Raw genomic sequence first — 27,496 nt, 5'->3', positions numbered from 1 at the left:
TATAGTTTTAAATAACATGTGCGCTAGTCGGTTTTGCAGATTCTGCATTTCCAGCCAATCTTTTATTTTACAAAGTTTGTTTATAACTTTTGATTTTAACTCACGTACTTTGACTTTCCCAGTTGCAACCTTTGCTCTAGTTCTTTTAGCAGAATCTCTCTTGGTGGTTTTGTTTCAGACTTTTGTCTTTTTACTGGCCTTTTTTATTGTACTTTGACTGTATTTATTATTATTCCTAATGTTTCATCCAGTCAAGGTTGGAGTATAGTTATGCACAGTTGGTTTATAACCTTCAATTTTAAAATACTGAGAATTGTATTACCCAACTTGTGTTTGTGTACTTCTTTTTTTCTCGTTGCGATGGAGGCTTATGTATAACTTTCTGACTATAAACATTTTTTTTCCTCTCTTTTTACTGGCTCCTCTCTGTGGCCTCACTTTAACTGCTCGCTGAGGTGAACCATGTCTTGGCATTTTTGTTAAACTCCTCCCCTTTTCCTTCCTTCCCCCCATCCTTCCATTTTTATTTTCTTTTGCACTTTCTCTCTCTTTCTGATTCACACACGTCTGATACTGTCTCTGGGCAGCCATAAAGCATGTTAGCAGGCCCAGTTCTCAGAAAGGAGAGGCCTCCACTCGGTCTACCAGGAAAACACTTTCAAAGAATCCACGGAGGCAGCGGTGGGTGAGGGGCTCAGACACTAGAGAAAGAGATTGAGGAAAAGAAACATGAGACTGAAAAGAACTTGAATCCAAGGCCTCTGGAACTGAATATAGAAACCAGCTGAATTCAGATGGTTGTGAATCCAATCCAAGCACATTATAGTCTGAGAGACTTTTTCTGTTGAAACCTGAGCAGTAAATGAAAATTCCTGAGCGTGTCTGATTGATTTATGGCTTTAGCCAACAAGAAACTTCATTATTGCAGTGAAGATTCCTGATTCGAAGAAAATCACAAGCTCTTTCCTTTAAATGAGGTGTGCAGGACCAGCAGGATTTTCTCTGCATTTATAAAGAGTTGTCATTACATTTTCTAGATGTATTTTTTCCCACTGTTAACTCATTGTTGCTCTTTACAAATCATTTTAAGACAAGATTTAGACAAAAGTGAGAACATTAACATCCTATAGGGATTTTACTAGGGCTGGATATCGTTTGAAAACTTTTGATACCAGTACTGATACCGAAACCTTTGCTTCGAGACCAGTTCCTGAACCATTTTCCAAACCAATGTTATAGAAGCAACTCTGACAAGAAGGAAATGACAAAACACGTACTGCAAATATTGAGTCCAAGCTGTTTGCCTTGAGTTGAAATAAGTTACAAATGAATACCGGTGAAAGCCAACAGATTTTTTCTCAGAAGAATTCACACATTATCCAGTTTCGATTCGTGAAACTTGGCACAGAGAGACACTCAGTATAATAGAAACATTTTGTTCGGCGCCACAAAAGAATCTCAGTTCGATACCGAGCCCTACTTTTAGTGGGTTGTTTATGTCAGTAGTTCCCGACCTTTATTGCACCACGGACCAGCTAAATGTATTTTTTATTTTCAAGGACCGACCTTCAGATTCAGTGCATGAAAAATACCTCTCAGCAATAAAGCTGAATCAACAGCAAGGGCTGGATATCAATCGAACATTTTGGATATTGGTACTGATACTGATTACTCGATTCGATATGGGTTCCTGAACGATACTTTTTCTGATACCATTTTTTAAAGATAAATTTGTTCAAAAAGAAAATGACATTAAATCGAGTTAATTTTTTCAGAATATTTCAATTTCCCCTCCAAATAAAACATTCAATAACAAATAATTTTCCAGTGCAAGAAACACTTTCACAAGTAGTAAATTAATCTGATGTTCCCCGCCTTTGTCCACACAATATCAAGTTTTGATCACACCTGGGTATTGAAATTTGGCGTCAAAAGACGAAGCATGTTTCGATACTCGATACTACCCGAAGCATTTCGGTCAGTACCCGGCCGTTTTAACAGCTCTGCAAGATGTTGGAGGTTTTTTTTACTTGTTTGCGCTATTTTACGGGCGTATTTTTTGAGTAAACATGCTCCCAAGAGAGAGTGACAGTTTAATTTTATTTCAAAACAAAACACCCTTCACATCCTGAGGGATCAATAAAGTTTTACCTTACCTTACCTTACACAGTTCTAATCAATTGGGCAGAAATTGTCAAAATATAGTTTTTTCTTTCTGTGCACCCCAGTTAAAAAGGCCTCAGGGAGTGGTAGAGGGTCCAGGTCCGGTGGTTAGGGACCACATGTCTTTTTTATATATCTTACATTTTTAAATGCTGGTTTTTACTTTGTTATCTTGATAAAAATGAGTAGATTTTCAACAAACTTATTTAGTTAATTTGCTATCTCAACTTTTATTAAGAGCTATTGTGTGTTTTTGACACTTCAAATTTAACAACAAAGTTTGATTTAACTGTAGTTCATCGATTGTTTTTTTCTGCATCTGTTTTCCTTCATTCCTCTCCATTCATTTCGTCTCTGGTTTATTGTTACGTTGTCGCTGGAGTCGTGCCAAACATGTCGGCTGACGGACGTCCAGCATCGCTTGGCTTCCACCTGTGTTTTCTAGGGCCGTGGTCCTGGCTCCGGCGTGCACGTGGAGCGCCGAGGCGTGTTGTGACAGCGGGATGGATGGTGCGTCGCGACTTGATGCATGGCCTGTCCACACTGTTTCTTCGCTGCGAAGACGTGAAGCTGTGAAACTTGACCAGCAGCGCATAGCGACACAGTGTTAGACACCACCCGAGAGCCTGAGACCAACTGGTCTTGTCACCACCGTGCAAGAAAAAAACAAAACCCACATGCTCCGAGTAACCAAAATGGCTCAAAAACTCTTGTCAAGCTTGTCCCCGCTTGTTGTTTTTCCTCCGTAAACATGTTTATTTTGAGAGGGGACATTTTTTGCTAAGTTTATTTGAATCCAGATTATCGGCTGCAGGCGGTCAAACAACTTTTCTGTTTTGCTTTAAATATCTCTTTTAAGTATCCGCAGTATCCGTGTGCATGTGTCCGATTGTATGCACGTCGCAACAATTTTAAACACCTTTAAACACACATTTGCTTTTCGAAGACCTTCTTCCACGAAAATAAGTCATGCGCCGTTCTTCAAGATGTGATCTTGAACCCATTATGTAAACTTGCAGTGTGTACCTTTTTCCTTAGGATTATCTACTTAAACCTACAGCCAAAGCTTGCAAATACAAGCCCTTCCTTTTCAGCCGTGAGGTAGGTTTATTGCAACTTAGGAAGTTTAAGGAAAAATGGGTTTATTTTTGGGGTTATAAAATGGTAAAAATAATAATTTTGTTTTCATGTTCTATGGTAGAAATATTTATTAGAATCTTACTATATTTAAGTGTTAAAAATAAATGAAAAATCTACAGTGGATTATTATATAGAGATTCCGAATTCTGAATAGTCATGTTAGGAATTTTAACGTGTTTTTTTGTTTACTGGGAAACATCCACTCTCCTTGTTGCAAAGTTGTCCTTAACAAAACGGTAAATTGACATGTCCATCAAATGGAATATTAAAAGAAAAGTTCTTATATCATAATATTGTGATTTTTATCGAAAGATAATCGTCATAAAGGAATTGGCGACATTCCAAGCTGCATCAATTTTGAGCTATGCTTTCAGGAAAAGTATTCGACTCATTACGTATAGTTATCATTTTGATTTAAGTTCTTTTTCATAGATGTTGGAAATATAATCTCTAGAAAGAAGAAAACACTGTTATTTTGTTGTACTGTGGAAGCTAATGCTGATTTAAAGGGCAACTAACTGACTTACATAACATGTTTCAAATGTTGAAGTTTTATTCTCCAAGATGCAGTAAGTCCCTCATTATGATAATGTTTTGAAATGATTGCTTTATAAAATTGTCCCCCATCTGAAATCTCGGCGAATGAGAGGTTACGAGAGCGGACACCATTTTGACGCTTCACTCCTCCTCCAACCAGCCGTTATCACACATCTGCTTTGTTTGTACAACGAGTCCCTTGGAAGTGAAAACGTCCCGGGATTGACTGGGGGCCAAACTAATTTAGTTTAGTTAGTGTGTATAAAAATCGGTGTTATTCCAATATTATGTTTGGATTCTTGGATTTTTTTCCCTTATAGAATGGGCTGAAATGTACCACTCACGGGCCACATATAATGACTTGGCTGGCCAGATTTGGCCCTCTGGCCTTGAGTTAACGCATGTTCTCTAAAATGTCCACCCTGAAAACTTTCAAAAGTTGATGCTGATGGAAGGAAACTGAACAAATGACGGGAAAGCCGATGTGTTTCGAGATAAACCACAGTGTCTCTTGTGTTATGAGATTAGTATCGAAGGAGGACGATTTATGTATCACGACAAAAACCACAGGCTTCAATTGAATAAGTCGTCGGTCTGTTCAAGAGTTTTGCGTGTAACACTTTGACCCCTCGCATGAATGAGTTTAACACCCCTACACTAACAGAAAAGCTGAAGGGAAAATCATGGTCATGTAAAAAGAAGCCCAAAAGGAAGGCTCTTCTCAGGGAAAATGTCAGGAGAAATAAATAAAGGCTTGTGGGTCGTCTGTGTGCTGAGACTCTGTCAGGCAAAGTTTCCATGTTTAACCAGAAGGCACAGAGACAGATGGAAATGAGAGTGAAAGAAAAAAAAAGGGGGAGAAAGAATGTAGCAGAGAGAGAGAGAGAGAGAGAGAGAGAGTGAGACACATCCAGGAAAAGTGAGAACAAGAACCAGAGAGAAGGAACGGAATGTGCTGATGCAGCGCTTCTTGTCTGAACTCCCCAAATTAATAATCAGCAACAAGAGTCTACTGCCTTTTCCCTCGCCCGGGCCGGGCCTTCTCCCGGTGACACCCCCACACCTCCCTCGCTCCAGCCAGCCCCCCCAATAGGAGGCGCTGCGTGTCCTGGCCCGGGCCAGGCCTGGCTCGCTGCCACGGGCGCTCTGCTTGTTCAGGAGTTTTGATTAAATCCTTTATTGTGCTCCACTCACGCAAAGAGCTGAAGCGAAACACCCGAACAGGACGGAGCGAAGGGGAGGATAGAGAGCGAGTCGGCTCAAAAGAGAAGAAAGGAGAACAGAGAAGGGAGGGAGAGAAACGGGATCGCTCTTCTTTTTTTTTTTTTCACCCTCTTGTGCTCCCAACTTTTCTTTGCAACCCTGAAAAGTTGTGTGATTTAGTCTTCGGAGGGTTGAAAGGAAAGAAAAATGCAAACTCATACTGCAGAGAACATTCCGTCTCGGTTTGAGTGGCAATAAAAAAAAAACAACATGCTTATCCTTCCTGGCGATCTCACTTTTCACAATGATTTAACAACAGCGCGCAGCTGTACCAGAAAGTCCGACACTAAACGTTTGTGTAATCGTACTTAAGGGATCGAGGAGTGAGGCAACTTGGTTTTTCGGTTTTTCAACCTCATTCGGAAATATTCAGGTCCGAGCAGATGGTGCATCTGTTAATGGGGTTTGTTATTAAAAATAGGGCCCTTGGGGTGAAAGACAATATCGTATTGATATTCAACAGCACTGTTTCAATTTATTTTATTGGTTCATTTATATTATCCTTTGCTGTTCATCATAATTTTGTTAATAAAGTACAAATACATTACGTCCTGCACAGATTAAGGAATGATGACTGAGGACGAGAGGATACAGTTGACTCCAGCAGCTTTTAAAGTTGATATTTGGTCATATATTTGTTTCAAAACAAACGAAAGCGACTTCAAGAGTGGTCTGTAAATTCTTTAACACCAAAGTCAAGTACTCGACAATACAACAAATATATCCTTGTTCCTTGTTTACTGCTACAATTACGACGTTGCTCCTACAGTATTTCAAATATGTTGACTCAGAAAAAAGTTGATGGGGTTCGTTATTAAAATAGGGCCCTTGGGGTGAAAGACAATATCGTATTGATATTCAACAGCACTGTTTCAATTTATTTTATTAGTTAATTTATATTATTCTTTGCTGTTCACCATACTTTTGTTAATAAAGTACAAATACATTACGTCCTACACAGATTAAGGAATGATGACTGAGGACGAGAGGATACAGTTGACTCCAGCAGCTTTTAAAGTTGATATTTGGTCATATATTTGTTTCAAAACAAACAAAAGCGACTTCAAGAGTCATGTGGTCTGTAAATTCTTTAACACCAAAGTCAAGTACTCGACAATACAACAAATATATCCTTGTATCCTTTGCCGTTCATCATACTTTTGTTAATAAAGTACAAATACATTACGTCCTACACAGATCAAGGAACGATGGTCCTGGCGATGACTGAGGGCGAGAGGATACAGTTGACTCTGAAAGTTGACTTTTAAAGTGGATATTTGGACATATATTCGTTTCAAAACAAATGAAAGCGACTTCAAAATTCTGCAACACCAAAGTCAAGTACTTGACAATACAACAAATATATCCTGGTCCCTTGTTTACTGCTACAATTACGACGTTGCTCCTACGGTATTTCAAATATGTTGACTCCGCAAAAAGTTCTCCAGTGAAGAGGTTTAATGGTGTGATATATGTCGATTCACTCTCATTTATGTCCATCTGCTGAGCCGTGGCGACCCACACCTCCACTCTCCTGCACCCCCCCACACCCCCAAACCCCCCCACGGCCTCCTGCAGACTCCGTGCCAGACGAGTGACCGTGATTTGTGTTGTTGTTTCAGCTGTTTCTGCGCCGGACCTGAGTGAGCAGTTCACGCCGCCCGAGACGGCTCCCGCGGCCCTCGTCGGCCTGATCCAAGCCATAGAAAATAAAGGTAGATGCGAAACCGTATAGTCTGTCCGTCCGCCTCCTCCTGTCTTTTCATCTACGTGTGACCGTCTCGCTCACAGCGTCTGCTGCAGTCGTGGCAGCGTTCGTGTCGACGTATAGAGACGAGTCCGTCCAGTCAGACGGTTGAATATGTGCAGAGAGACAGGATGTTCTTTATGACATCCAGCTGGATCCTTTCATAGCTGCGCCGCATCAACGTTTTAACAGGCGTTTAAGTCTCTCTTATTACAAATAAACCTCTTAATGTAACTCTAAAAGTACCTACACACTCTTGTGTGGATACAATGTAATTAGATGTAATTAGATTTATTAGAGACTTTAGTAAAGTGTGGCCCGGGGGGGGGCGCTCTTGACGGGCCCTTGTGAGGTCAGAGTGAAACTGCAACTGATAATGTGTAAATATATTAATTTGCTCTGCTCCACGTCTCAAATCTATATATTCAGTGACCTTGAGTGTACATAAAGGCACATTGAAATAAAATATTTTTTTATTATTATTATTTACTGCTATTTTAAAATTTCAACTCCAAAGGTTTTACTCATTTGTTTCATTATTTGTTATTGTTTCTATTTAAAAATGAATAAATCCAAGTAAAATGTTGGAACTTAGTACTGTAACATTAAATATTTACATGTTTTTTCCCAAGTTAATTTACATTGATTATATATAAACTATTATAGAGTCAAACATCATGTTTGGCTTATTTTTATATTGCAATGATATCATAACATTCTTATCACAATATAAATTGAATACCTTCAAGGTAACGCTATAATGTTACAAGTAATTATAACATAAGCATTTTTAGTTTTTTTAAATCCCTTAGCAAAGCTAAAGCTAAGGCTTAGAAAAATACAAAATACAGTGATAAAGGTACTTTTTTAACGTGTATTGTGCAGAACAGGATGAGTAAGAACAAAAGTAAGAATTGTACCTCAAAGGTACTGAATTTATTCAATAATAAAAAAAATAAAATGGATATTGTAAACAGTGCTTCAAGTGAGTAAGAAGTTTTCAATAAGGCAAATAGTAAAACTTTTGTATTCAAAAATATTGCAAATTACCAAACATTAAATTTTCCAAACAACACAGCCATTTTGAATAACACTAAATACACAAAACACACTTAGAAAATGTATTTTCATGACGTTAAAGCTTTTTTTTTAATCCTTTCTATCTTTTGGCTTTAAGGTACTTCTCTACAGTCTCAGTGTAACAAATATTTAATATAATATTTACCACGCATAGACTGGAACACACCAATACATTTCAGCTACAGCTCATGGTTTAGGATCCAAGAATCCAAATATAATCTGTGATATAGTCCAGCATCTATTGTGGGTTATTTTCTTTGTCAGTCTTCTTACGCAACATGATCCTCCGATATGAATTATTATTCTCCAGGCTCTTGCTAGATTATTTTTCTTCGCGGTGCTTGCGCTGCCAAAACAACCATCCGTCCTGATCTTCAAAAATGTCCGCCGTCCACCAAAAGTGGATATTCCCTTTGGGTCGACCCGAGATATCTTCTGAGACGCTGTCATGGAAAATTTGACTTCTTCTGGCGACAGGAGGTCTGTCTCTAAATAGTAAACACATAAAGTGGAAAAAAAAATTGTGTCGAATCGTTTTCCAGCTTTGAATGTACAGAGACGCACACGCCGGAACATTTCACAGCCCAACGAGAGACTGTCTTGACTCAAACAATTGCCTCCTTGATGTGAAGTGTCTAGACCCAGCGTTGCTCTCTGAAGCTTCAGGGATGAGTCACGGACACTTCCATCGGTTTGTTTCCTCTGTAAAAATATTTCACCCAGAAGTGGACTTTAGAATGACTTGAGTGTGGAAGAAAATATTGAAATAGACTTTATCTGTTTTTGGAGTCTGATGCTATAAGAATATGTGGTTTGTGTTCAGGAGTTTTATAATAACATTTTGTCTCTCTCAGGTCTGGACAGCACAACACTGTATAGGACAACCAATGCATTTGTCCTGGAAAGCCCAGTCCATAGCTTCAGTTCTGGTGAGTTTAACACTACGCTTATTTGTTTTTCTTGGCTAATAATACAATTGTTGTTCCAGAGCAAATATCTTAAGGTGCAGCACTACCAAAAAAAAGTAAAATACTGCAAAACCATTTTATAAAACAGTCTAGAACAACATTTTTCACAAGAAATTGTGAAATGAAAGGGAAAACAGCTTCTTTCATCCTAAAATAAATGTTATATTAAAACGTGGAAAATAATTACTAATAAAATATCTTGTGGAATTATTAACAGCAGCGCGTTTTGTCATATAGGACAGTTTCAGTGTAAATTAAGGAGGGTCGCATAAATGCAGGCAATATATATATATATATATATTATTATTATTATTATTTACCATAGATATTATATTATAAGAGTTCAAACTTACATACCAGACCATGGGACAAGCAGGAAATATGCAGAATAACTCATTATACTTGACTTCTTTTTCACGGTTCTTTCACTCCTTCCTGCAATGCTCTACAAATAAAGTTTTATAGATCAATTGAATAAAAATACATGATTTAATACCTTGTTGTTTCCAATTTTATCGAAATCCTAAAATAAATGTTATATTAAGACGTGGAAAATAATTACTAATCAAATATCATGTGGAATTATTAACAGCAGGGCGTTTTGTCATATAGGACAGTTTCAGTGTAAATTAAGGAGGGTCGCATAAATGCAGTCAATATATATATATATATATATATTATTATTTAGGTTAGGTTAGGTAGAACTTTATTGATCCCGAAGGAGACGACAATTTTTTTTTTCCAATTAGCCACAGCAATACAGCATTTTTTTATTAAAAAAATAAAAAAATAAAATAAGAACAAGAACAAAGAGAAATAAAGAGAAAGAACAAGATTATACAATCTAAGTCCAAGATAAAGAACAATAGATATTATATTATAAGAGTTCAAACTTACATACCAAACCATGGGACAAGCAGGAAATATGCAGAATAACTCATTATACTTGACTTCTTTTTCACGGTTCTTTCACTCCTTCCGTACTGAATTCTTTCAAACCTTGATCAAGGAACGTTTAAGCTCGCCGTCCTCATCCTCATAACACGCTCATTGTAGTTGATCGTCCGGTCAAGAAGGCTCTCGCACTTCATCGAGTCGTTCCGTCCTCTGCGTTCCAGAGTGTGACCTGAGTCAGAAAGACGTGGGCTTCCTCTGCGAGCGTGTGCTGTGTTACCTGCGAGAGCTTCCGTCGCCTGTCATCCCCGCTTGCGTCCATCCTCAGCTCCAGGCCGTGGTCACGCAGCAGCAGCAGCTCCTGCAGCAGTCGGCGGGTAAATGAAGCTTCACGTTTAATTTTTTGAACTCTTAAATCTTGACCGTGCAAGTATGAACAGTTCATAACAACGTTTTCCTGCCCCCGGTCACTCCAGCTTTTCAAGTCTTCCTGGATCTCATCCAAACACTACAGCTTTTTCTACTGATTATGTATTTTGGCGAGAAGCATAACCGTTGTTGGAATTGGCAGCACATTGTGTTCGAACTTTGGTTTGTTTTATACACATATGTAAATATAAAGGGTGGTTTTAATTATAGCGCACGTGAAGCATGTCAGTGGAACAAAAACAGGTCATAAATCATCATATCATAGCGAATAAATAACCTCTTTTTTTTTTTAAATAATAATGTCATTTAATTTAACATGAACAACATTTTTATTGTTTCATACTGGGACCAGTTTGATACTTCTTTATTTTCTTTCATAACATTTTATCTCCTAAGCTTTATCCTTTTAATGTTGTGCACACCAGTAGAGAAGTCTTTTGAGTTGCATCCCACTGTTTGCAATGCTCTACGAATAAAGTTTTATAGATCAATTGAATAAAAATACATGATTTAATACCTTGTTGTTTCCAATTTTATTAGAATCAGAAACTTTTTATTGCCAGTGTTGCCAACATTTTTTATGTCTGCACAAATTGTTACAGAAAAAAATGGAAAAAAGAATTGAATGAATTGTCTGTCCCTCCTGAAGATGGCGCTGTAGCCTGCAGCCATGACAGAGAGTTGAGCCTGGTCCTGGAGAGCTCCACCACCGTCCCGCTCCATCACCGCCTCACGCTGCAGTACCTGCTCACACACCTGTCCAAGGTGTCGCAGGCACAGAGCAGCAACGGCCTGGACACGCACACACTGGGAAAGATCTTCGGTCCACTGCTGATGCAGACGACTCCCTACACGCCGTATGTTCTTGACTGTGGATCAACATTAAGAACAACATTTTTGATGGTTGTTTCTCCCTTTTTTTGGAACAGGTCGTCAGTGGATGAAGCGTCGTCTGCTCTTGTGGTGGAACGTCTCCTGATCGAGAGAACCACTGAGCAAGACCTCACTCCTCCAGGTATTATTAACAATTGTTACATAATGTGTTTCTATGTTTAGTCGCATTTATTACCAATGTGTTTGGTTTATATTATTTTTGCATTTTTGTGTCCTGTTGTGTTATCAGTTTTATCTTGCCCCAGTATTATCTTGATCTTTAAAGTATATACTTTTTTGAGTATTGTTTTGATTGTTTAAGCGCTTTGTGACCCTGGTCTCGAAAAGCGCTATATAAATAAATATTACTTACTTACTTACTTACTTTAAAGTATATACTTTATTGAATATATTTTTGATTGTTTCAGCGCTTTGTGACCCTGGTCTGGAAAAGCGCTGTATAAATAAAAATTACTTACTTACTAGGAAAAAATATTTGGGTAGATTTGTTAATTTTTTGGGATGTTTTAGATATATATCTTCCTTTCTCTCTAATTATTAAAAAATAAATAAAGATGAATAAAATTGAATTTCAGAATTCTAAGATGATCTAAACCCTTGTTTTCTTGGTAAACTTTTCAATTTTTAAAACAGGTCAATTCAATTACACAAGGGGGTCAGAATCTTAATATAAATCGCAGGCAGAAATAGAAAATATATATATTTACCAAACTTTATGAAACAGGAAGTATTGGTTTGATCGCAATATGTTTTTTTCTAATTATTTTTGTGTTTCTCAATCGCTCCGATCAATTTCCCATCCTTTTACTGGAAGTCCTGGTATAATATTTGACCTATTTAACATCCTTATCTTATCTTCAACACAAGCATCTTTATAGGTCACAATATTAACATGAACAATAATTGATTTTATCCAACCATATGGCCGGCCAAATAAAATGAGTCTGCGTCTCAGAGATCTGAGATTGACACGGGTGGATTAAAATAGATAAAGGATTTGCTGCCTTCACTTGCACAATTTAAGATGTTTTTTTTTTTCTGTGGTTTAAGTTTAAAAAAGTTTTGTGTTCCACGTTACAATCAAGAAAGCCACAAAGCTGAGTTACCTAGAGAACGTCAAACCTCATCTCAGGACAGTCAAGTGCGGAGGAGGAGATTCTACTGCCCTTTAATTAACCTTCCTTCTCACTTTTGAACGTCTTGTGCCGACGTGTCGCTGACGAACAGATCTTTTTTTAACAACACAATCGAACAGGATCATGAAAAAACAGACTTGTCAAGTTACTATTTATGCTTCTGTTTAGTCATCTTGTGCTTTTGTTTTCCAAGTTCTTCCAGCAAAGCCGAACAAGTCAAAGTCGTCTCAAGCTGGCATGACGGACTCGGGCAGCCTGCTGAACGACTCCGAGTGGTACTGGGGAGAGATTTCAAGGTGAAGGAAAAAAAGCTTTGGAAGTTTTTCCAGGACGAGTCAAGTTGACTTTTGAATTCATTCTGCAGAGAGGAGGTGAACGAGAAGCTGAGAGACACCCCGGATGGAACCTTCCTGGTCAGAGACGCCTCCAGTAAACTGGAGGGCGAGTACACGCTCACCCTCAGGTACTGCCGCACATCATGTGCGTGGGATTGATTGATGCATCAACTCTTCTTCTGGTTCGACCCACAGGAGAGGAGGGAACAACAAGCTCATCAAGATCTACCACCGCGAGGGGCGGTACGGCTTCTCGGAGCCCCTCACCTTCATGACGGTGGTTGAACTCATCAATCACTACCGACACGAGTCTTTGGCTCAGTACAACGCCAAACTGGACACCAAACTTTTGTTCCCGGTGTCAAAGTACCAACAGGTGGGACTCATCGAAATGCCAAACTTTGGATTTTGTTCTAATATTTGTCCCCTGATGGGTCGCAGCTGGTGAAGGAAAACAGCATCGAGGAGGTCGGAGAGCAACTGAAGGTTTATCACGAGCAGTACCAGGAGAAGAGTCGCGAGTACGACGCCCTGTATGAGGAGTACACACGAACAACACAGGTACGATACATCACTTAAGAACAATGAGCAAAAAAGTTAAAAGTTACGGAACACTCGGCGGTCTTAACTAAACTAGAGCGATCAGGAAAAGAGAAAAGTTTTAAATTGATCATTGAGAAATGTTTCTGACATTTTTAATGAATAGAAACATTTACATGTCATTTTAATTTGTATTACTTATCCGTCATCATAAATCTAAAACTATTTTCAAGTAAAGTTTATTCATACTATAGTTCAAGATTTGGCTTACACTTTTTTTTCTCTTTTGTATCCCTTTGATATGTGGGTTTGACAGCCCCTCAGAACAGTATCAGTATCGAAGAAAAACCCTTCATCACTGCACTACAGTGATCTACAAACGAAAAGGAAAAAAACAACTTAAAAAGATGATGATTTGAGAAATAAAATAAAAAACACATGGTGGTAAAAAAAACACACAAGGACGCCAAGAAAAGGTCCTACAGTCATAAATCAAGAAGAAAAATAAAAACAAACCTTTCCGCAAACAGAAAAAACGAATAAAAAGGAGGATGGGCAGGATATTTGGTAAACAAAAATCTGTACCTGTAATATTTATTTTTCTATAATAATATACTGTTTAGTTGACACTATTGACACAGTGGACACTACACAATCTGATTGTTTTAACAAGCCTGCTCTGACAAGTGGCATACTGGGTCCTGGCATACACGCAACAAATAGTAGAAATAAAGTAATACAGAAAGAAAAAGGTAAAATTGTACTTTGTTAGAATTTTAGAAAAGTCAATGTGACCTTATTAACTATATTTGTTTCTCTAAAGTAATTTTTTCTCTGTAGAACACTTAACATGTTGCATTTGTGATTTATGTTCATGTCCTTATTGTTTTCTTCCATAAAGTGTTTTGAGGTTCGAGGAAGATATATGCATTATAAGCTACATGTATGATTGTTAGATTTCAATGGTGACATTTGAACTGTATCTGCCAGGAGCTCCAAATGAAGAGGACGGCCATCGAAGCGTTCAATGAAACCATCAAGATCTTCGAGGAGCAGTGCGAGACTCAGGAGCGCTACAGCAGAGAGTCGCTGGAGCGCTTCCAACGCGAGGGCAACGAGAAGGAGATCCAGAAGTAGGTCATAGTTTTAAACTTCTACGTCGTACTCTCAGCTCAACTCTCCCTCCGTCCAAATCCAGGATCCAGAGCAACTCCGAGCGTTTGAAGTCCCGCGTGAAGGAGATCCACGACAGCAAGCGGAAACTGGAGCAAGACTTGAAAGAGCAGGTTTCTGATAACAGGGAGATCGACAAGAAGATGAACAGCCTGAAGCCCGATCTCATGCAGCTCCGCAAGATCAGAGACCAGTACTTGATGTGAGGAAACACGTTCTGCATTTCTCCCAGCGTCATGAATCACCGTCAAGACGATGTATAATAAACGCTCCGGCTTCAACTGTGTCATTAAAACGTGTCGTCTTGGTCTGCAGATGGCTGAGGCAGAAGGGTACGAGGCAGAGGAGGATAAACGAGTGGCTGGGAATAAAGAATGACGCTGATGAGTAAGTCTGACACACTTAGGACATCTGCTTTACTGTAGTTTCTGGCACCGTTGGACCGATGGTTAATACTTTCTTTGGAACAGACACGTCAACAATCTTGTTTTAATCACACCTAGAATTGCATTTGATCATAATATTAATTGTCAAGTAGCATAAAACGCATTAACATTAATATAACCAGGTTTAAAGCAGCAATATGTAAGATTTACAATATTTGTTTCTGGCTCCACCCAGTGCTAGAAGGGTGTAATTGCGTACAAAATCCAGCATTTGCTTAAGAGAAAAGTTCTCGTATGGTTTGTTTCTTTTCAAATCTTCCTGGGAAATACAAAAAACTTCACTAAACTTTATAGAAATGAAGGCAAACGTCGTTCACATACAACTATGAAGCGGTTTCTACTCCAGGAGTCAGTTACAGTTACGTCAGAGCTTGATGGAGTCTACTGACTCCTTTAAGAAACATCTTAAGACATTTCTATTTGTTAAGGCTTTTCCTTGATTTTCTGGAACTCCTGTTGTGTTATCAGTTTTATCTTGATCTTTAAAGTATATACTTTATTGAATATTGTTTTGATTGTTTAAGCGCTTTGTGACCCTGGTCTGGAAAAGCGCTTTATAAATAAAGATTACTTACTTACTTACTTACTTATGATCAAACCACAGAAAATATAACAATTGCCACAATGTCACATCTTATTTCTTTACTATATTAAACAGATCACATTTCAGGATACATGAGTAACTTTTCACACGTGCCTCACCAGCTCCTACTCCCTGGAGGAGGACGAGGGCTCACCCCACCACGATGAGTGCACCTGGTACGTCGGGGACATCAAGCGAACCCACGCTGAGGAGATGCTGAGAGGCAAATGTGACGGAACCTTCCTGATCCGAGAGAGCCAGACGCAGAAGGGCTCCTACGCCTGTTCCGTTGTGTAAGTTCAACTGGTTGGAAAAGGGCTGGAAAAACAACTTTTATAAGTAGCTGCTGAGCAGAAAAGAGACCTAGAAAAGGCGATTTAATTCAATCAGAAAAACTAAGATATAAAGTAGAAAAAAGGTGCTGCTAGTAGCATATTACAAAGTTAACTTATTTAATGATATAATAAAAATAAACACACTTGTGTAAATATATTTTAGCACATCAAAATGGTGTGATTGTTGATAAAGAAAACAACACATTTAAATGCTACAAAATAAGCATGTTTACAATTGAAGAATAAATAGTCATTCACCTCTCTGAACCATGTCAACATAATAGTTTTTCAATCTTTACCCTGACCTCACCATGGCGGGCTGCATTCATATTGTCAGATGACTGTTAATGAATATTAATGTAAATGATGGGAAAGTGCTGAGTATCTTTATCAAATGTACTAAACCACATATAACATTATAATCTCACCGATTCATGTTTTCATCACTGCTTGTGCGGGAAAAGGAATGTTGGGATTAGAGATGTCTCGTGCCAGGTACGATCTCTGAAGGAGTGAACAGCTAACTCTGACCGCGATGGATTATCACTCATTCAAGTTTTTGTTTCGTTGAAACCTTCGGAGTAAGATACGACTTGTGAAACTGCAACGAAGATTTAACAGCGAACTAACAGCTCTGTGCTTCAGAAAGCATTATCTGTTTGTACAAGTAAAACATACATATACTTAAGATAAACAGATAAACTTTATTGATCCCTCTGGAGAGTTTATTAATGATATAGTTTTGAAATGATATAGTTCATCACCCCTCAACTTTGCTATGCAAAATATAAGTGGTGTTCTCAGATTTTTATCGCAGTTTTAGTTTCATTTTTGCTAGTTTCTTTTTTGAGAACATTTTTCTTAAATTTTGTCTCGACGTAACCTTTCTGTCTCTTATTTCCAGTGTGGAAGGCGTCGCCAAGCACTGCGTCATCTACAAGACGGTCACCGGCTATGGATTCGCTGAGCCATACAATCTCTACTCGTCCCTCAAAGACTTGGTGCTTCACTACAAAAACGTCTCCTTGATCCAACACAACGACCAGCTGAATGTAAACCTAGCGTACCCGGTCCTGGCCCGCTCCCAGAATCACACCCAGCAACCCAGATGATCGAACCTTTTGACGCCGAACTGGACGGGAAAAGAAAAGAAAACACGATTATCGGATTAAAAAAAGAAAAAAAACAATGAGGAGATTGAACAAGCGTGACTGGTGGCTGATCCCAGACCAGCCTGGAGCACACCTTTTGCTTGCAGCATGGCTTCCCAATAAGCACACTACTGATAACAGATCAGTGTCAGTTGTGTGTGACACGTACACAACCTTTTGACACTATTTTCGAGAGGTAGACGGGGAGACGAACAGGATGCACTTTCTTTTAAAAAAACAAACAAAAGATCTGTCGTCCCCAGACTGCCTGCACCAGACAAAAGCCAGAGAGCGGCTGCACAACCCGAGCAGCTGAGGAACAAGGGGGTGTCGTCACTGGAGAACCCAGGGAGGGTTGAGCGGATTTTCTAAAGCAATGAAACATGAAGCAAGTGCCAATAGCTAATAGCTTTGAATGACCACAAACCTGTGTCGCGGCGGAACAGGAGGCGCTTGTTTAAAAGAAAAAACGGAAGAAAAAAAAGCAACAGCTTTAAGGAAATCTATATATTTTTTATCAAAGTGTCTTTTTTTTTCTCCACCCGCGCTCTCTCTCTCTCAGTACGCCTCCATTTCACTGATCGAGGTACGAGCGTTGGTTCGGTGTATTCTGATACTTTTTCTTATCACGATACTCTGGCCTGGAGAGGTACGTGGAGCAAAACCCTCGTGGTTCAGGTTTCTTTTTCCCGACCGAACGTTCTATCTGTTCACCGAGCTTCTTTTAATACTGTAGCATTTGTAGCCATCGACTCGTACGGCGTAACTGTTATCCTCTTGTCGGCTTCTTCGTGGAGCGTCCGTCTCTCGTGACGACTTCAGTACTGTGTGGCTTTGTCTCTAGTAGATGGACTGTTTTAGCGGTACAACCTTTTATTGTCGGTTCTCATGTATTTACTCGCGGTGCTTCCTCTCTTTGTGCTTGACTGTTTTTTTTTTCTCTCTCGCAGAGATGAGCTGTAGAACATGGATGTACATACAAAGTAAGATAAGCAGTAATATAACTCAGCCACATAAGCCGTCGTGTTTAGTTCCAGGAGCCGCAGTATCCAGCTAATGTGAGCCAAATGAAGGATGTATTTTCATGTAGCAACACGGAGGGGAAAAAAGGTCCTTTTTGCCATTTAGCGCGGCGTCTGTGGTCCCAGAGATTATCTAGTGTGCATGAAGACCTTTCTCGGGTCGTTTCTTTCTGGTCACCAGTGGTTGAAATTGTTGTGTTTGTCGTCAACTAACTAGTTCTCTGGTCATTTGCCAACTTTTTTTTTGCTCTGCTTTTATGCGGCGAATTCCAACAGTTCTCTTCTGTCTCATGTTTAACTTGAAAGTTGTCTGGTCGTCGTTGCTGTCGAGAAAGAACTTGCCAAAAAAAAACCCAAGTAAAAAAAAATATTTTTGTAGAAGGGTGGAGATGGCATTTTTTTAAAAAAGAGATTAAGTTTGTCTTATTTTCTATGACATATATCTCAACTCAAACATTTCACTTTGATACTATTCAGGATTATTCAGTCGTACTGTAGTTGCACAATTCTTGGCTAAATAGAATCCCAAGATTTGAAAGCTGGGGTGGCGACAGTGCTTCTGATCTGAGGGCTTTAGCGTGGCGAGGGTGATGAGAAGTGCCTTGAAGTCATTGATGATGCGCGTCGCTCCACTAGAGGGCGCCATGACACCTTCCACGCCGTGCCCATCAGTCACAGCTGCCATTTTACCGGCATATCTATTCTAGCACAGTTGTTACATGTGTTTCTATTTTTGGGTGGCGGTGTTTTTATGTCTCATGTATTAAATGTGAATCGTACACATCCACGGCCATGTTGGATAAGCTCTCGTTGCATGTGATCTGGTGACCCGCCTCCACCACTTTATACCGTTTGTTGGACCAACACTTTTTTCTTCTTTTTTTTTTGTGACTGCACTTTTTTTCTGTCCCACACCCAATCCTTACGACCCCAAAAAACCATAACGAACAGACAGCGGTGAAGCTCATTTTTTTTGTTGATAGTTTTAAGGTCTTTTCACGCAGTATATCAGGGTGATGGACTTCTTTCTTAATGATGTTTGAGTAACGGTGTACAGTTTACGCTGCCGTTGTTGTAAATGCTTTTGACTGATTGCTATGTTTGATATAAAGTTAGTTTTTACTACATAAACTCGGTAATAACTTTTAAAAACAAACATAAAAGAGAGCTGCTTGCTCGTTTATGCACTTTTGTCCACTCAGCAAAAATGTCCAACTTAAAAAAAAAGTTGCACAACCTTCTACAAATTCTCACTGAATCGCTTTTTCTCGTCGAATCCGAGTTATTGTGTCACAATTTATTCACAACTGTGACCTGAGAAAAGAAAAGACTGAAATGGCACAAATGAAAGAAATCCATCTTGGACTTGGACACTTCTCTTGCTGTATATTTTGAGGATTAAATCCAAGTACCACTAGCCATTTTAGTGGAGCTCCTCCTCCCATTTCAGCGTTGTAAGTTGGACATTTTTGCGCGTGAACGTTCACCTGCCATATAATCATGTAAATCACAGATGTTTAACAAGAGAGAGAAGCAATGTAACTTTAGTAGCATTGGGTCAGAAACACACGGTGAGAGTGCATGATGTTTTTTTTACTAGTCGCTGAAACTCAACGATCGTGCCGTCACTCTTGAGTAATAACTTTGAAAAAGACGTGTGTTATTAACGTCCTTCTCTTTGGTACACTGTACATTTTTTGGCCTCGCGGTAAAAAAAGCACACGATAGAGAAACGAGTATATTTGGGGTTTGGAAGAGAGACTATTTTGAAATGAATTCTTAGAAAGCTATATTTTTGGATGACGTCTTTCTTAAAAAACTTCCTTTTTTTTCATGCACATTTTAACTTTGTGTAAAATCTGCAAAACAGAAAAATGCATAAAATGGAGATCTGTTAAAAAAAACATATTCAAAAGCCCATACTAATCTTTGACAAACATTTTTGTAAAATCACCCTTTTTATTTTCCTCAGTTCATGTTCTATTTTGAAAAATTAGTCATTCTGATAAAATCAGCAGTTTATGCACAATTCACATTTGTCAATGTTTTAAATCCATTATAATGGTTTTAGTTATCCATTTACAGTCAGGAAGAAAACAAGAATCTTTACTTAAATCTGCAGTTCATGCACAGAAATGTAATAATAATACGTGTGGAAATAGTACCCCCTCGATTTACACATATATTTGCAACTTATATACAAACATACAAGGGTACATTTTCTTCGATACAACCCGCCGCACATTCAAAGTAATTCTGGAAGAAAACTTGAACATTTTGATTTTAAAAGCCTGAAATAATAGTTCTTTAAACAAACACTTACAAATGAAGGCTTAAAAATATTGTTTTAAACTAGAAAGATTTATGATCCACTAAACCTGTTGTCTCAGTTAAAAGAAAAGAGCAATACATTAGTGTTTTACAACTTTTTTCACTTAAATTTACGACTTAGATCCATTACCGATTTCACTTTATTTTAAGAGAAGAGATAGTTGTGTTGAAGCCAGCGGTACATGCACAGGTATTTGAATGAAAACTTGAAAAATCATGCATTTTTACACCCAAATATCATTTTTATAAACGTAGACCTATTTGTGAGCAATATCCGAAATGCAACTAGCATTTTTAGTTTTTGTCAGCGATCAGCGACATCATGACGAAAATCCGGTGCGCTAAGAGGACGAAGTGAGCTCGTGTAAATGTGTCGATAGTTTGAGAGCGTAGTCTTTACGTTTAAGTTTGCATTTATTAAATATTAGAGTTTATTCTTTGAGAAAACGTTTGTCATTTTTGAACAGTTTAGGGAGTAGATGCAGTGTTAAGAGGATGCACCACAAAAGTAACACTTCAAGGAGCCAAATCAATCGAATTGAAGACTCAAACACAGGCGAGAAAAAACAATCCTTAAGTGAAAAGTGTAAAACAAATGGCATTAGAGTGTGAGCTTTTGTGGTGACATGTTTTTTAGTCAGCTTTTTTTTTTTTAATAGAAAAAAAAAAAGCTCATAGAACTGTTTGTTTATATGTGTTGACTTTTCAGAGCCTATACAGAAAATAATAAGCTAGCTTGATTTTCTTTCCTCCATAAAGAAAAAAAAATGTTTACAATATATAATTAACCAAATGGCAAATACATGTTTGGAAAAATCAACCTGTCCCTGAATCGTGGCAGATTTTTTGTTGTTTTTGTGTCATTATTTTTGTTTTTTTTCACTCGAGAACAGTGCATCCTCTCTCTTCTGATGTTTGTGGGGGATTTTTTTGATGGATATATTTCACAATAAAAGCCTCTCTACGTTGAAACCTACTATCGGTTGAGCCGTTATCAAGCTGACTGTCATGATCTGGTCTGAAGAAAAACTCCCGTCACCGACTCAGCTCTTGAGCAGAGGGAGCACTGTTCCAGTCTGTTGTGTTCTGCTATGCATGATGATGATGGTCATTTTTCTCCTCTGTCTGAATCAGGTTCTGGTTTCTCTCTTTCTTCTGTACAGCTCGCTGTCCACACACTCTCGTCTGTACGGTTCTTTCTTTAGGCTGATGCAATGATTTCAAAAAGGCGATTAAATATATATGAATCACTTTTGCCGCCCCGATTGTCATTATTTCACCATAAAATGACCGATGTATCAGGAGGACATTTTTGTCATATTGCATCATGAGTTCCGAAGTAGAGCAACTGACAGGATCATCTCTGTCGACTCAGCAGGGACATCATGTGAGAGTCAGAAGGTCAAGTTTTTATGGCATCACGGTTTTTTTAGATGCTAAGATGGTCAGAAGATGATCTCGCCTGCAAATAAATACGAAACACTCACGGCGGATTAAATCCTTTTTTTATTCCATCAAATGAAAGCGAGACAAAGATGAAACATTACAAGAAGGTTGACGCTGCACTTTTAAAACAAGCCTAGTAAAAACCTTTTACTGGGTGAATTTAACGTTAACTTGACCTTTTTTTTCAGCTCTTGTGCAATACAAAGTATTTAACCTAGATTTTCATAGATAGAACATCCCGATCGCAGTATGAAAATTGGAGGGTTTGTGTTTTGCCTGTCGATCATTAAAAGAAAAAAAATCTGATTATGAACGAAATTACTATATTTTTTTCAATTCAGTCATTTATCTATATGATTTAAAGTTTGAATATGATCTGTTTACTGTTAAACAAATACATTTTTGGACTGAGTTGGACTTGATTGTCGATTTTTCTGTGTCACAACAACTTCTTAAGTCAATTAAAGATAAGCAAAATAAATAAAAAAAAACCGTTTGTTACAAGTTCATCACTGTTCCCCAATATTTTTTTCCAAGGAATCAATAAAAAAAACGTTTTTTTGCCAGTTTCTCTGCTGTGTTTTTTATTTGCAATGACAATAAAATAAAGTCTAAAGTTCTTTAGTCTCAACGTGTCCGGGTAGTTTTCTGGTCATGTGACCTACAGCCAATCAGACTCCAAGAAAAACTTCAAAGCGGAAGTAAGAAGAGTATTTAAACTTACCTCGCACCGATTGTTTTTTTAAAACAACTACTTATTATTTTGGTTCTGTTGCGCGTTCAAAAGTGTTTCTCGGCCGGTCCAGAAGAAAATGAAGGTTCCACTCCTGCTTCTTATCGCCGCCTGGCTCCAGTCCAGCAGCGCCAGACCGTCAACTCCGTGTGTTTATCCTCCGTCTGAGATGTGCTCGTCGGTGGAGGCGGCCGTCAGCTGTGGCGTGAGTCTGATGGAGAACATGAACACTTACTGTATTTTTGTTACATTTTAATAACTTGAATAGACTTAACACCAACAGTGTATGACATTTTTAATACATTCATTCACTAACACAAACAACAATGGAAGCTCATTTGCTAAATCAATGCTAGCACATCATTAGCATCACCTGTGCTGTTAGTAAGTTATGAACTTCCTGTTTGGATTATTCTCAAAGTTATTGGACTAAAATATCATTTAACCTTCATTTTGAAGTCACTGGGTAACCTCAAGTTACTTTAAGTTAATTGTTTCTTCAATGTTTAACTTGTTTTAATGTAGTTTTGTTCAATATTTAACTTGTTTTAATGTAGTTTTGTGACATAAAACCTCTCACTCTGCTTCTTACTTTCTTGCAGGTCTTGCGACAGTGTCTCGAGGCAAACTTCACAAAGTTGTTTCATAATGCAGAACCGGTGCGACTGGACCTCTATTACGAGAGTCTCTGCCCCGGTTGCCGAATGTTCCTCACAGGAATGCTCTATCCCACCTGGGTGATGCTGAAAGACATCCTGACCGTGAACTTGGTACCGTACGGAAACGCTCAGGTATGATGACACTGGAGTTGACTAATAATGTTGAAATGTCATCGTGAAATCTTTGTCTTCAAGTGTTGAATAGAATCTGCGGAATTAGCAGCTCTATTTAACCCTTCATTCAGCAATGAAACCTGTATTATCATACAAATTCTAAAGAGAATTTTTTTTATTCATTTATAGATAGATTTAAATCATTTTTAAATCAGGAAAATAGTATTGTGCATCTTTAACTAGCTTTTCACTAGCACTTTTTACACATTTTTTCTTTGATCTTAACGGCTATAATATAACAATGCAAAATGTTTGCTCCAGGAGACACCAGATGGAGACCATTTCACGTTTAAGTGCCAGCACGGAGAGCAGGAGTGTCTTGGAAACATGATCGAGGTTGAGTCACTTCTCTTTATGGCTTTCCGTGATGTTTATAAGGTATATTTGTTACAGCAGATTTACCATTCTCTTTTCTCTGTCCTCGTCTTCTCAGGCCTGTCTGCTTAACAAGACGGACAAAGCCTTCCAGATCATAAACTGCATGGAAAGTTCCGTGGATGTCGTCAAAGCAGCACGAAGTGTAAGTGAAAAAGAGCAAGATAGATGGATAGATAGAACTTTATTGATTGTTTATCCCGAGAACACTTTACATACATTTTCATCCCATGGTTGATCGGCCCGTGCAGTGCGTGGCGCTCTACAGCCCTGATTTAAAATGGGATGCTGTGGTGACCTGTGTGACGGGAGATCAGGGGAACAAGCTGATGCACCAGAATGCCTTGAAGACCGATGCTCTGAAGCCTCCTCATCAATATGTGCCCTGGATAACCATCAACGGGGTGAGAATCTCGAAGCAGACATTCGCTTATTTCAAACGGTGATTCTTTATCACCTCATATCTGTGCAGAGATGTAAGAAGGAAACTTTTTTTTTTTTTTTTAAACCTAGGTTGGTGGGCCTAACTCACTGTACACACCCAGAACCTTAACTCATGTGGACTTTAGAGATTGTATACTGATATATATCAAGTATAAACTTTGGTTAATTCGCAACATTTATTTTTTATTATCATCACTTTTTACTGAACTCTTACCCCATTTAATTGTTTTTCTTATTTACATACACAATGCAGACTTTTTTCATTACGATGTAGTAGTATTTTCAGTATAGGATATGAATGTCAATAAGTTAATTTAAATGACGATGATTTCACTGCTGGTTATTGTCGTCTAGTTGCAATCGATTGCTAAATTATCAATGAATGTCTATTTCATTGCTCAGTTTTGTTCACTTTTTCTAGTTTCATCAATATTTTCCGACTCATTTTCAGGTACATACTGACGAACTCCAGGACAAAGCGCTGGCATCTCTCTTCACTTTGGTCTGCAGCATGTACAAGGTACCTACCCTAAAACCACTATGACTGTGGCTGAGTTATTGATGACCTTTGACCTCTGTTGTCTTCATCTTCAGGGGCCCAAGCCTGAGGTCTGTGGAGGGGCCCAGCATAGCTTTAGAAGTTATTGCGGCAAAGAGTGAGAGGACACCTGATGCTGCTTCTGCTCCAGGTGTGGCTTCTAAACCAGGAAACATAAGACTTGAAATGTGATTTTGATTTATTCTACGTCCTCTAGAAAGAGTGATTTTAAATGAAGCACTTTATCAACATACATTTAAGATGACACCCTTTTTTTTGTTCTTAAATGATTTAATAAAATGAATACGCTTCTAAAACTACCATGAAGCGAAATACGCCTAATGACCACTAGGTAGCGCCATCGTATGATTCTTAGACAACTTGTTTACTTATAGTCCTATAAAAACGATATTTTATTTAAAAGCAATATTGCTTTATTCTAAAAATTATATACTTTTTATTGATTAAACTCAAACTAAAGGTTGCTTATCCTAAAACTGAACTATTGTGTTTTTTATCCATGGGTTCTTCAGCCGGGGCAATAAAATCTACAACTGAGTTCACTGGGTTTTTGCTGTAAAATCATCTTTTATGTTCCAAAATCTTCAGATCTAAAACTTGGTTAAGCATAGAAAAAAAGCTGCCAATGTTTTTCATGCTTGACTACATTTCAGCATAACAAAAAAATTAAATGTGTTTAATCTCACAAAAGGTTAAGTTTCTTTTAACAAGGCTAAAGTAATTCCTGTAAGAGTTGACATGATCTGTTTTACAATCTAAAGTATCACAAATGTATCTCATCGCGTGCCAGTGCTACAAATGGGGTCTTCACAAAACCCCTCACTTGATTGAAATCTTGGAGATATTTTGGGACCTCTCTTGGATGGCAGAGCTTCACCGCGAGCGTCCTGACAACCTACAGTGGATACTTGTTAATGCTAATAAAATGTAATAATCATTTAAATATAATCAAAGTGTTATATGCATTCATTACAATGTTTTTTTTGCTGATGACAATTTTTCATGAGATCATTTGTTTACAAAACAGAATAAAGCCTCCTTTTGTGTGAGTTTCTCTTGTGTTTTGGTTATTTAAAAAAGTATCTGAGTACTTCATATGAAAAACACACTGCTGTAAAGCAGTTTAGAAGTCACATGGACATCTACAGCTTGTTATGCAAGCAAATATAATGAATCAGCAGTATTTATGCTCCGTCGTTGTTGATTCAGTGGAAGTCTTTCTGTTGTCACTGGTGTGTGTCGGTGAAGATGCAATAATGTGCTAATACAGTGACAACAAAGGAGAGAAACCACTGACAAGTTTGTAAGTAGTGGTTATTTCTAAAGTGACTTTTCTAGACCAGAGTATCCAAATACATTTTTCTTCTCAGATTCAAATAATTCAATAATTCAAATAATAGTTATGTTTGGTGTGAGTCATTTTTAAGCATAAATAACCTGGAAACCAGGGGTGCCAAACTCAATCACACAAGTGTACGAAATAATTCAGTCAGTCAAGTCACAGGCCAAACAAAATGTCTTCAACCGACATTTACTTTTCATTCCTGGATGCTCTGAATTATTTCAGTCTTCAATTTACTCATAGTTTACATGAGCTTTACTCATTAGAAGTCTCTGTTCTGTTGACATCCATAATCACCGTCTTTTTATTTTAATCTAACACTGTCATCTTTTTTTGTCATCACCTCACTAGATCACCATTAGAATTTATCTACTTTCATCCAGCCATCCGGTTGGCCACATTGAATGAATTTGCGTACTGAATTTGGCCCCGAGTCATGAGTTTAAAACATAGCGTACAACTGTTATAACTTTTGATTTAAGGCATTTTGATCACAAAGTCATGTTTCTGACAATACATTATTTTTTTATGGGCAAGATATGGTCAGCAGATCGTGGTTCATCATATATTGGAATCTGTTTCCATCACCACGAGATAGTAAAACTAAAATAAACTGCATTAATATTCAGATACTATATCTTATTAACACCTTCTGTTTCTTTAATCAAAATCAAAAGTTTGAATGATCTAAATATTTGTTGATCATCTTCAAACATTTCAGCCACACTTGTATTTATTTATTTGGTCAAACTAAACTATAAAACAATGTTGTCTATGTTAATAGCATCGTTCAATTACTCTGCTTAATAGTTGGCTTTTCTTTCAGAGACCACGGGACCCTCCTGGCTCTCCTTCAGACGACCACTTGCATCTCTGAAGCCCTGTGTGAGTAAATTGAAATTCTTCCTATAGAGACTATGAGTGAAAGTGTCAAGATTCAGGTGTTGACTGTCCTGTCACACTGAGCAATAACAACTCATCAGGTGCTGCTTATAAGCTGCTGCTAAGAACTCAAAATATATCTTGGCAGACATTTGTCACCTGGTCAAACAGACTATTACATCATTATCTTTTGTAAGTAAGTAAGTAATATTTATTTGTCATCTTTACCACCCCATTACCAACATTTAAGACGTAATGCATATTTGCTTTTCCACTTGAAATGTTTCTCTCTCATAAATCTGTCCTCCCAAACTGATATCTGAAAGTATAGGTTTGTTAATTAATTAAAGATCTACAGAATTAACATCCTAATATTCAAAGTATTCAAAGTGTTTCAGGGTGGTGACTAGCACTGCAAGAATAGCATTCACTTTAAATTCATTTACTTTTAAATTTAGAAACGTAAAGAAACGTTGTATACGTGTGAGCATTTCAACGTGCTTAAACTGCGAAAGAAAATGATACCTTTGCTTAGAAAAAACCAACATAGTACAGTATCAAGGGTATTATTATTTTAATAATAAAAATAACATTTTGATTGTTAGGTGGTAATTCCGTGTGGGGCTTTATGGACATATAGGAATATAGGATTATAGGATTTTCAGAACAATGTGCTGAATGAACTCATGAAGAATACAAAAAAAAAAACATTTTA

The 27,496-nt window shown here is 38.0% G+C and overlaps 2 protein-coding genes across 3 annotated transcripts in view; both read left to right on the top strand.

Annotated features, from left to right (window-relative positions):
• The window catches only part of pik3r2 (phosphoinositide-3-kinase, regulatory subunit 2 (beta)), a 31,230-nt gene extending 9,813 nt beyond the window's left edge, over positions 1-21,417 (top strand). For both annotated transcript variants that reach the window (XM_087812010.1, XM_087812012.1), the window contains exons 3-16: positions 6,726-6,818; positions 8,785-8,859; positions 10,017-10,169; positions 10,871-11,078; positions 11,151-11,236; positions 12,445-12,547; positions 12,616-12,714; positions 12,782-12,962; positions 13,028-13,147; positions 14,117-14,259; positions 14,325-14,501; positions 14,615-14,686; positions 15,451-15,621; positions 16,568-21,417. In XM_087812010.1, coding sequence (XP_087668136.1) covers positions 6,726-6,818; positions 8,785-8,859; positions 10,017-10,169; positions 10,871-11,078; positions 11,151-11,236; positions 12,445-12,547; positions 12,616-12,714; positions 12,782-12,962; positions 13,028-13,147; positions 14,117-14,259; positions 14,325-14,501; positions 14,615-14,686; positions 15,451-15,621; positions 16,568-16,775 — 1,889 coding nt within the window. In that variant the 3' untranslated portion in view covers positions 16,776-21,417. The remainder of the gene's footprint in view (positions 1-6,725; positions 6,819-8,784; positions 8,860-10,016; positions 10,170-10,870; positions 11,079-11,150; positions 11,237-12,444; positions 12,548-12,615; positions 12,715-12,781; positions 12,963-13,027; positions 13,148-14,116; positions 14,260-14,324; positions 14,502-14,614; positions 14,687-15,450; positions 15,622-16,567) is intronic.
• An 897-nt stretch (positions 21,418-22,314) lies between these two features.
• LOC148063518 (gamma-interferon-inducible lysosomal thiol reductase-like) lies at positions 22,315-25,606 on the top strand. Its single transcript, XM_087811008.1, has 7 exons — positions 22,315-22,551; positions 22,949-23,137; positions 23,441-23,515; positions 23,613-23,699; positions 23,806-23,958; positions 24,450-24,518; positions 24,593-25,606. Exons 1-7 carry the CDS (start codon positions 22,426-22,428, stop codon positions 24,656-24,658), a joined length of 765 nt encoding a protein of 254 aa, XP_087667134.1. The 5' UTR covers positions 22,315-22,425; the 3' UTR covers positions 24,659-25,606.
• The last annotated feature ends 1,890 nt before the right edge of the window (positions 25,607-27,496 follow it).

Source organism: Callionymus lyra, chromosome 16 (assembly GCF_982586985.1).
Source record: "Callionymus lyra chromosome 16, fCalLyr1.hap1.1, whole genome shotgun sequence".
In the NCBI taxonomy this organism is placed as follows: domain Eukaryota; kingdom Metazoa; phylum Chordata; class Actinopteri; order Syngnathiformes; family Callionymidae; genus Callionymus; species Callionymus lyra.
The sequence above is the reverse complement of the archived record's forward strand: the minus strand, read 5'-3'. Positions and strand labels throughout refer to the sequence as shown.

Coding starts and splice junctions, on each gene's coding strand:
- LOC148063518 (XM_087811008.1), top strand. CDS start 22,426: ATGAAGGTTCCACTCCTGCTTCTTATCGCCGCCTGGCTCCAGTCCAGC. Junction 22,552..22,948: donor AGGCGGCCGTCAGCTGTGGC/GTGAGTCTGATG, acceptor ACTTTCTTGCAG/GTCTTGCGACAGTGTCTCGA. Junction 23,516..23,612: donor GTCTTGGAAACATGATCGAG/GTTGAGTCACTT, acceptor TCGTCTTCTCAG/GCCTGTCTGCTTAACAAGAC.